This window comes from Bufo gargarizans, chromosome 2 (genome assembly GCF_014858855.1).
Source record: "Bufo gargarizans isolate SCDJY-AF-19 chromosome 2, ASM1485885v1, whole genome shotgun sequence".
Lineage (NCBI taxonomy): Eukaryota > Metazoa > Chordata > Amphibia > Anura > Bufonidae > Bufo > Bufo gargarizans.
In genome coordinates, this window is record NC_058081.1 from 190,218,226 (window position 1) to 190,229,160 (window position 10,935).

Below are 10,935 nucleotides of genomic sequence, written 5' to 3' on the forward strand. Positions count from 1 at the left end.
CCATGCCCGCCTTGGAGCCTACCTATGCTGTATTATGCCCCTTTGGTGCCCCTCTGAAGTATGATGACACCTTTGTGCCTACCCACACAGTATGATACCCCCTTAATGCCTCCAATGCAATATGATGCTCCCTTAGACACTGCCCACAATGTATTATGCCTCCAAGAAGTATTCCCCTTAGTGCCTCCAAATGAAATGCCTAACTGCAGCACTACCACGATGAAAGGAGCTTACCACTCAGTGCAGGTGCCTTCTGGCATGCCACTACATTACGTCTGCACCAAGCCGCTGACCACAGTGGTCATCCAGCGGATGCAGATACAGTTGAAAACAGGACATGCTGCAACCCTCCTGGAACAGTGCCCAAAGCCTGCGACAGTCCTGTTCAACCCAGGACGTTTGGAAAACATTAAACAGTAAAACCTAGCCTAAAGTGCTGTCAATGGTTCACATTATTTGGTAGCTAGAATGAAATAACAGTCATAGCCTTAAAAGTACAAAATGCTAAAAAAAAAAAAAAAAAAACTGAAACTAGTCCATATTATTTTCTTTATATATAAAAACCTATCTTACAAAAAAACAGGAGTGAAAAAATAAATTTTGGAATAGCATCAGGATCTCATTTTCTGTAGGACCTTCTCTAGTCGCAGAGCAGTCTGTAGATTCCCTGTGACAAGCAAGCGACCTGTTGTGTAAGCAGCCATGGCATTTAAATCTCCCCGAATGAGAGACAGGAGATCGGCTTCTGTAATCTCTAGGGTAACATCGGGAGAAGAAGTGAGGACTCCCATTCCAGAAAGTCCTGCTCCTTCAAGAAGGATGAGAAAAAATTAACAGTAAGTTATATGAAAATGAGAAGAGTAGCATGTATGAGGGAGGACCTTTTGGTGATAAGGTCTTAATCTACCTGATGTTAGATCAAGGAAACATGCAAATCTCTTGCCGTCTTTTTGGATCACATACAGCTGATATGAAGACCTAATTTCAGAGACCAATGATTCTGACAAGGTCCCCTCCAATCGAGACAACATCTCATGTAATGACAGATCTGTAACAGCTACAAAACAAAGACCTGCATTAATCCATTGTGAAGTACATTTGTAAAGCTAAAGGAACCATAAATCTGCCATCATAGTAGTACAGGGTCTTTTAAAAGCTGGCCACACACAGGATAGGCAGCCCCCAGCTATATACTGTGACACCACCATGTGCATGCTCACTTCCAAACACATACACACAGACGCCTGTCAAACCTGTAGATGGTTTTGCATCTGTTCCTGAAGCTTGCTTGGCCATAGAGACAAACTGCATGATGAGCTGCTCGAATCCACCATTGGGGTTTACAGCTTGTGGAGTGTTGAGAAGATTCACGTGCTCTTCTTGAGGTCGTAGGACAGCTTCCATATGAAGGTCCACATGCTCCACACAAACCCCCCATGGCTTCACCTGCTCGTTAATATCCTCCTGTAAAACACAAGACCAGATATGATAAGATCAAAGGTGTCTATTAATAAGTAATTATGTGAGCAATGCCCGAGCATGGCTGGTCAAAATATGTAACTCCTGTACTTCCATTTCCACCCAGATGTGAAGGCAAAGGGTTGGCTCAGACTTGAACTGCATCATACATCCAGATTTGGAACCAAATCCCCTAACTCTGCAGTTACACAGGGATGCCAATGATTTCACTTTACATACGGTAAATACACACTATCTACGTGTAGCATGAAATGATTCAGTTATTGACTTGTAGGAAGTTGTAATTCTTGTAAATCCTGCATATTCGGCAAACAATTGATTTGTCTGGGTGATGTTTCATTGCGCTTTTAATTTTCCTGCCTACAAACCTTAAAATGTTCTCCTAGACGTATTCGGTCACCATAGATCTCTCGAAGGTACTTGCGGCCCAAGCTCTGCGCCAACAGGTTCTCTGCCGTGTTCTGGATTACAAAATTAAGGTCCTGGACAGACAGCACAGACAGTACAGGATCACAGACTCTAAACTGAACATCAGCTCCTACAGATACCGGCACATCATCCCGAGACTTGACCTGAAAACATAAGGGTTGAAGCTCAATATAAAGACAGCAGATAAAGCCATTCATGCCTACATTTAGACACGTTCCAACATTCTGATGGCGTGAAAGAAACAACCCAATTCACCATTATTTTTATGGTTTCACTCTTATGGTGTTCAATGCGTGGTAAATATGATATGTTTTCTTTATTCTGTGGATCAGTACCACTATGGAGGTACCAAATTTATACAGGTTTTCTTTCCTCAGATGCCATGATCCCTGTTTACCCTGCAGTATCTGAGGGGTTAAACTGCTGAGATCAGAGTTCTCTCTAATGCTGGCAAAGAGAGCAGGGTGCCAGCTGTATTATACAGTAGGCACAGGCTTTACTACTGAGCCGGCGCCATCACAATGCCATATTATTATGGCACTGAGCACTAAGGGTACTTTCACACTTGCGTTTTTCTTTTCCGGCATAGAGTTCCGTCACAGGGGCTCTATACCGGAAAATAACTGATCAGGCATATCCCCATGCATTCTGAATGGAGAGTAATCCGTTCAGTTTGCATCAGGATGTCTTCAGTTCAGTCGTTTTGACTGATCAGGCAAAAGAGAAAACCGCAGCATGCTACGGTTTTATCTCCGGCGAAAAAAACTGAAGACTTGCCTGAATGCCGGATCCGGCATTTTTTTCCATAGGAATGTATTAGTGCCGGATCCGGCATTCAAAATACCGGAATGCCGGATCCGTCCTTCCGGTCTGCGCATGCGCAGACCTTTAAAAATGAAAAAAAAACAAAAAACGGATCCGTTTTGCCTGATGACACCGGAAAAACGGATCCGGTATTGCAATGCATTTTTCTGACTGATCAGGCATTTTTCTGACTGATCAGGATCCTGATCAGTCTGAAAAATGCCTGATCAGTCAGAAAAAATGACATCCGTTTGCATACAGTTTGCCTGATCAGGCAGTCAGTTCAGGCAACGGAACTGCCTGCCGGAATCAAACAACGCAAGTGTGAAAGTACCCTAAAGGGGTTTTCCAGGATTTTAATATTGATGACCTATCCTCAGTATAGGTCACCAATATCAGATCGTCAGTGGTTCAACACCCGGCACCCCCACTGATTAGCTGTTGAAGAGAAGGCTATGCTCTATGCGAGCGTAGCCTTCCCTTCATTGTTTAGCTGCTCGCCGGCGACATCGCAGAGGAGAGCAGTGCAATTACAAGAAGCCGCCCTATTCACTTCAATGTTACAGCTTCTTCCTATTCACTTCAATGGGACGGCTCCTTCCTATACACTTGAATACTACAGAGCCGTCCCACTTGTAATTACACTGTTCACCGCTGCGATGTCAACGGCGAGCTGGCAAACAATGAAGGGAATGCTGTGCGGGCATGGCACGCCTTCTCTTCAACCAGCTGATCGGAGGGGGTGCCTATCCTGAGGATAGCAAACTAAAACGTATGGCAGCACACCATTACACAAGCAAACAATAGAGCTAAGGATTATTCTAGATTAAAGTGGTACAATATCATATAGTAGGTATTGTACCACTTTAATCCCTAACCCTTAGTTCTATTGTGTGTATGTGTAATGGTGTGCTGCCATACGTTTTTTGTTTGCTGTCTGCATGCTAGCTTTATGGATGTGCACCTGTGACTATGGATGTGCTAGTCTAAATTTTCTTGCAGTATCCCGAGGATAGGTCATCAATATTAAAATCCCGGAAAACCCCATTAACCTGCTATTTTCAGCAACGCAGTAGTCTGGCAGCTGAGCAGGAAGGACTTAAAGGGGTTGTCCCACAAAAATAATATTCTACTGTTTTCAAACCAGCACCTGGATCTAAATACTTTTGTAATTGCATGTAATAAAATGTATATGTATACGGCCACTTAATTTCTTATTTCTTTGTTTGACCGGCTCATAGGGCTGCAACGATTAATCGACTTTATCAATAATATTCGATAACGGGATTCAGTTGTCGACTAATCCAGTTATCGAATAATCGCTGATTCGTTGCTATGCAGGCGGTTTACTTGAAATCACTGCATCTTTATTTTACCTTACACTGAAGCTCCAGTAACAGGCAGAGCGGACGGCGGCGTAACGTCACTTACTCACGTGACGCGCCTGCTCCGCCTCCTTCATTCATAAAGTGGGCGGAGCAGGTGCGTCACGCAAGTGAGTGACGTTACACCGCCGCCCGCTCTGCCTGTTACCTGAGCTTCATTGTAAGGTAATAAAGATGCGCTGACGCTGAGTAAAAGTTACTGCCGGATTAGTCTGCTGTGAGGAGCGGGGCCGGGGCTGTTATGGGGAAAGGGAGATCTGTGCACTGTTATGCACATAACAGCGCCACCCACAGATCCCCTCCATAACAGCGCCACCCACAGATCCCCTCCATAACAGCGCCACCCACAGATCCCCTCCATAACAGCGCCACCCACAGATCCCCTCCATAACAGCGCCACCCACAGATCCCCTCCATAACAGCGCCACCCACAGATCCCCTCCATAACAGCGCCACCCACAGATCCCCTCCATAACAGCGCCACCCACAGATCCCCTCCATAACAGCGCCACCCACAGATCCCCTCCATAACAGCGCCACCCACAGATCCCCTCCATAACAGCACCACCCACAGATATCCCCCATAATAGTCTCATCCACAGATTCCCCATAACAGTGCCATCCACAATTTGTTTTAATATGGCCTTTGAACATAATGTTTCAAGTAAAATCATATAAACCGCTTTGTTTTGTAATTATGGTGTTTTTTCCCTGATTAAATTATCCTGAGTTGTGATAGGGAGAGCTGAGACACGCCCCCTGAGCTGTGATAGGGAGAGCTGAGACACGCCCCCTGAGCTGTGATAGGGAGAGCTGAGACACGCCCCCTGAGCTGTGATAGGGAGAGCTGAGACACGCCCCCTGAGCTGTGATAGGGAGAGCTGAGACACGCCCCCTGAGCTGTGATAGGGAGAGCTGAGACACGCCCCCTGAGCTGCGATAGGGAGAGCTGAGACACGCCCCCTGAGCTGCGATAGGGAGAGCTGAGACACGCCCCCTGAGCTGCAGCAGAAAAGACCCCCCCCTTGAGCTGCCAGCTTGATATAAATCTAGCAGAACAATTAGAGCAATGAATGGGGAGGTCTCTGGACCCATGTGAGGTACAGGGCTGGTTCTAGCTTTGTTAGAGAATTTCATGGACTATATGTCTAATTTTCATTTTTTACATTATTCGTGTGATAACCCCTTTAATCCTGACTCCAATGATGAAGAAATTCTGATCATTTAGTAATCACTTCCAGCTAAGACCAGCAATACAATACACAAAGAATCAATTCCTCTGATTAACCCTTTAAAGGCCAGTGTTTTGCTCCTAAACAACCAGACACTTTTTAGTGACTTTGTGCACATGGTGGTTTAACTTTTTTTTTTCCTTTTGCTGTGCTTTTGCTCATGACATAGGGCTGTTTTTAAAGGGCCGTTTTCCATTCCAAGATACAGTAAATTAAATGGGGCCAATCAAAAAATACATCTATTCCATCAAAAAAAATAAGCCCTCATTTGGCTTGTGAACAAAAAATTAAAAAATTTGTGGTCACTCAAGGAGAATGAAGGACGGCACTCACCGGAATAGTCAAATTCTTATTTATTGCCCACAAGAGGTAGGCGGCAGAAAGGGTGCAAGACGCCACACAAGCGCTGCACACGGCGACGGCCGTTTCACATAAGTGTGCTTCCTCAGGCCTCTGAGGTGAGTGCCGTCCTTCATTCTCATTGAGTGACTTGCACTGTTTGGGATAGAGCACCACCGTTGTCCTAGGAAGTCCTGTATTCACAATGCACCGTTTCCAATCTGCTAGCAGGTCATTCTGTGATCACTTTATATGTAATGTAAAAAGTTGTGGCTTTTGGGAGGTAGAAATGAAAAAGCAAAAACAAAAATGTACCCAGTCCCGAGGATTTAACCCCAGCGTTCTTACCTTACATGGATGTATGCTGAACGCTCTTGTTCTCATGTCTATTCTCTGAAAATGGTCAATTAGAGGGAGCAGCAGGACAAGTCCAGGACCTTTGGGTGGACGTACCCGACCAAGGCGAAATACCAATAACCTCTCATAATCTGGGACGATCTGTTGAAATAAGATGATACGAAAATCAGATTCTTTTTATAATGGCTATTCCAACTTTTAGATATTGATGACCTATCCTCGGTATCAGTGAAGGTCCAAGATCCGGCACCCACACCAATCAGCAGCCTCTGGAAACTAAACAGTGGACGGCGTCAGAAGCAGGGTCACATCCACACAGGTCAGGTTTCTGCATGCAGTTTTAGAAGCCAAAGCCAGGAGTGAATTAAAAAAAAAATGAGGAAAAGCTGTATCTGTCCTTTATACGTTCTCTCCTTTTTTTAACCCTTACACATAATTGCTTTACCTTTAGGAAGCACCAGATGGATATGGGTAAAGTGATGAGAAGAATTAAAAATGAAAGGCAGGTCATCCAAATGTGACAGCACCACACCAACCACGAGTTAGAAGCATCTGTGGAGAAGAAAAAGTATTTTATGGGAAATATCAGCTGCGTGTGTGCTTGGCTTCAGATGTAACACATTATAGCCAACATGTTCCTCACAAACCCTTTCTAACCCCAGGACCATCTCTATAATGTACAGGGTATTCACATGAAGAGGCTTATTTTCTCAGAAAATGTTCACAAAACCACTGCTAAAATATATATTATACCGGGATATGGTGCCATTTGTTCAGCAAGACAATTAGGCTAAGGCTCTATTCCTGCAGAAAAAACTTTGCACAGGATTATTTTGTGTAACATCCAGACACAGATTTTATACCATGAGTTACAAGTGACTTTCTACCCAAAGAGAATACTTGAAGTTGTGCATCATTCAACAAGATCTTTAACCCCTTAGCGCAGAACGCCGTACATGTACGGCGGGGGATGCATTGCCAGAATGCATTCCGCCGTACATGCACGGCGGGATGATCGGGCGGGCACCAGAGAGGCGTGCGCCCGATCACTGCAGGCGTCCGGCAGTCCCTGGTAGCCGGGCTCCTGCTGTATCCACCGGCATCGCTGTTTACAGCGATGCCGGCGGATTAACCCCTTCTATGCCGCGGTCCGCGCTGACCGCGATATAGAAGTTGTTTGCGGCAGGTGAGTGATCGCATCGAGTCCCCTCGCTGCTGTGGCGGGGACCCGATGCGTGACAAGGCAGCCAGATGCCGTGCAGAGGCTGCCCAATGCCTTGCACGGCATCAGGAACTGCCTTCTACGGGAGCCGAGGAGATCCAGCCTCAGGCTGAGTCTCCTAAGCAACCTGTTAGTGTATGACTCAGTGTCATACACTAACAGGCAATGCATTACAATACAGATGTATTGTAATGCATTGCAGAGGGGATCAGACCCCTAAAATTGTGGGACAGAACTAAAGTTAAAAAAAAAAAAAAAGTTAAAAAAAAGTGTTTTGAATAAAAAAAAAAGTTTCAAGAAAAAAAAACAAAAAAAAAAAACACGCCCCATTCCCCTGATTTTCTAATAGAAAAAAATAAAAACGCACATATTAGGTATCGCCACGTCCGTAACGAACGGCTCTATAAATATATCACATGATCCACCCCATCCGATAGACACCATAAAAAAATAAAAACTGTATAAAAATGCCATTTTTGTCAATTTACATAACTAAAAGAGCAACACCAAGCAATCAAAAAGGCACATTCCCCCCAAAAAAATAACCAGTCACCTCATCCCGCAAAAAATAAGCCCCTACATAGGACAATCGCCCAAAAACTGAAAAAACTATGGCTCTCAGACTATGAAGACACAAACATTATTTTTTTTGTTTAAAAAATGAAATCATTGTGTAAAACTTAAATAAATAAAAAAAATATTTATATATTTGGTATTCCCGCGTCCATATTAACCTTCTCTATAAAAATGTCACATGGCCTAATCCCTCAGGTGAATACCGTAAAAATAAAAATTAAAAAACTGTGTAAAAAAAAGCCATTTTTTGTCACCTTACATCACAAAAAGTGTAATGGCAAGCAATCAAAAAGTCATACGCACCCCAAAATAGTGCCAATCAAACCGTCATCTCATCCCGCAAAAAATGAGACCCTACCCAAGATAATAGCCCAAAAACTGAAAAAAACTATGGCTCTCAGTCTATGGAGACACTAAAACATGATTTTTTTTGTTTCAAAAATGAAATCAGTGTGTAAAACTTACATAAATAAATAAAAAGCATATATATTAGGTATCACTGCGTCCGTAATAACCTGCTCTATAAAAATATTACATGACCTAACCCCTCAGGTGAATACCGTAAAAAATTAAAACGATGTAAAAAAAGCCATTTTTTGTCACCTTAGATCACAAAAAGTGTATTAGCAAGTGATCAAAAAGTCATACGCACCCCAAAATAGTGCCAAACAGTCATCTCATCCCGAAAAAAAATGAGCCCCTACACAAGACAGTCGCCCAAAAAATAAATAAAACTATGGCTTTCGGAATGTGGAGACACTAAAGAATCATTTTTTTTTTTCAAATTCTTTGTTATGTAAAACTGAAACAAACAACCAATATTTGGTATTGTCGCATCTGTGACAACCTGCTCTATAAAAATACCACATGCTCTAACCTGTCAGATGAATGTTGTAAATAACAAAAAATTTAAATGGTGCCAAAACAGCTATTTTTTGTTACTTTGTCTCACAAAAATTGTAATATTATGCAGGCTGCCATCTTTAGTAAGGTAGACCGACCCGTTCAGCGATGCCCAGGTAAGCCCTTACCTGTGCCGCCAGACGGTCTGAAATCAAATGCGGTCACCGAGAGCAGGCAGTTCCGAGAACAGCCGCCGGGGGCCTTCATCGGGCTGCCTGCTCCCGGTGACTGCATTTGATTTCAGACCGGCTCCCGGCACAGGTAAGGGCTTACCTGTGCATCGCTGGCGAACACTGCGAACTGGCCATCACTGATTTTGACTCCTCCAGTGTAACTTTGATCTGTGACCCGCACCCCGCGTTTACATCCTGCATAAGACTCCCAGGGACTGTCTGTAGCATCAAGTCTCGGCCTCTTCTTGAACATCACAGATCCAAGCCTGCTTGAAGCCCTGCTGGAGAAACCCTGAGAAGCAGCATCATCGGACACCACGTCTACAGGACAGGGTCCAGGAGAATGAGAACACCGCCCTCAGAGGCACGGCCATTGATGATGTGGTGTCCTTAGGCTACTCTCACACTTGTGTTGTTAATTCCAGTATTGAGATCCGGCAGAGGATCTCAATACCGCAAATAAACGTTTTGATTTTGCACATCAGGATGCACGTGTTCCGTTGGGATGCGGTTGTGTAAAATCAAAACGGAAAAAAACGGATCCGTTTCTAAATACATTAAAAGTCAGTGGATGACGGATCAGTTTTTTAGGCTCCTAAAAAAACAAAACAAAAAAAACATCACCATTAAACTTACATTGTTTTCAGTGCCAGGTCCGTTTCTTTGCGTCTTTATGACCGGACACAAAAGCACAGCTTGCAGCGGTTTCATGTCCGGTCACAAAACGGAATGCTGACGGAACAGCAGACCATCCTGATGCATCCTGAACGGATCTCTCTCCATTCAAAATGCATGAGGACTAGACGGAAACGTTTTTTTCTCCGGTATTGAGATCCTCCACCGGACCTTAATACCGGAAAACAAGAATGCAAGTGAGAAAGTAGCCTTATAAGCTTTGCCATGTAGACATGATGTCATCGGGATATGGAACCAATACAGCGGTGGATGTGCCGGAAAACGGGGCGTCACCGATACATAATCACTATTAGTAAATAATACCCAGGCTGAGAACTGCAAAAGCCCCTGAAAAGCTATGAGGCTGCTGTTCCTACGAAATGCCATTGCCATTAGATAGGTAAAACCGTCATCAAGTCCAGAAGGTGTGAACAGGCCCCTATGATTCAGTGCTATACCTTGCCGATCTGTGGTAAAACCGCATGTGTCAGCTGCATTGTGGCCACGCCTCTGCCAGCCACCAGTGTCAGGAAACATTACCTGATTTTGTAGACTGTGATGGTGTCGACCCCTCTAATGCCGGAGGTAACGCCGAATACTTATACTGCGCCCACATGGTGCAGGGCTACATACAGACTCTATCCTCCGCACGAAGCATCGCTGCTGCTAAGGTGATGGGCTCCCTGGGGGGTGCGACACCTGATACACCGCATCGCCTAGGTCCACATCTCTTCCTGGTTACCATGAGGGCGGGGCACGTGGTGACTACTTGAGTGACAGGGCGGCCATCCAATGAGAAACGCAGGAGGACAAACCCAGCCCTGTGACTGGAGTGGGAGGGGCGGGGCTGACTGCGCATGTGGCGAGGCTGTGCCCACAGAGCCTGTAGTTATAGGGCGGCATTACAACGTGCGGTGCAGTTTACACTGGCACACAAATAGACGCCCAATACATTTCCTGGGTTTGCTATCCTTGAAGCAGGCCGCATTTGTAGCTTTAAAGGGCTTCTGTCACCCCCCAAAAGTCATTTTTCGTTTTTTGGCTACTTAAAATCCTTATACTGCGATTTTTCAATATATAGGGCTCTTACCTTTTTTTGTTCACTAGTTTCTTTAAAAAACGGACTTTTATAATATGTAAATTACCTCTCTGCCAGCAAGTAGGGCGGATACTTGCTGGTAGCCGCCGCATCCTGCTTTAAAAAAAAACACCCCCTCCTCCTGTTGATTGACAGGGCCAGCAAGCGCTCTACTCCTCCGGCTGGCCCTGTCTGCGTTCTAAATCTCGCGCCTGTGCCGTACCGGTCTTCAGTCGGCGCAGGCGCACTGAGAGGAGGACACTCGCTCGGCCGCTCCTTCCTC

The 10,935-nt window shown here is 44.8% G+C and overlaps 1 protein-coding gene across 1 annotated transcript; it reads right to left on the reverse strand.

Moving 5' to 3' along the window:
* Positions 1-535: 535 nt before the first annotated feature.
* STOML1 (stomatin like 1) lies at positions 536-10,321 on the reverse strand. Its single transcript, XM_044279794.1, has 7 exons — positions 10,115-10,321; positions 6,471-6,577; positions 6,017-6,166; positions 1,848-2,051; positions 1,254-1,464; positions 908-1,057; positions 536-808 (listed from the first exon to the last, which is right to left on the reverse strand). Exons 1-7 carry the CDS (start codon positions 10,188-10,190, stop codon positions 612-614), a joined length of 1,095 nt encoding a protein of 364 aa, XP_044135729.1. The 5' UTR covers positions 10,191-10,321; the 3' UTR covers positions 536-611.
* Between the last annotated feature and the right edge of the window lie 614 nt (positions 10,322-10,935).

What these genes read in the sequence shown, in the direction of transcription:
- STOML1 (XM_044279794.1), bottom strand. Translation starts at nt 10,190, where the DNA reads ATGTGGGCGCAGTATAAGTATTCGGCGTTACCTCCGGCATTAGAGGGG. An exon ending in AGATGCAAAACCATCTACAG is followed by an intron (nt 1,058 to 1,253) that starts GTTTGACAGGCG and finishes TTTGTTTTGTAG; the next exon opens with CTGTTACAGATCTGTCATTA. An exon ending in TTTCCTTGATCTAACATCAG is followed by an intron (nt 809 to 907) that starts GTAGATTAAGAC and finishes TCCTTCTTGAAG; the next exon opens with GAGCAGGACTTTCTGGAATG.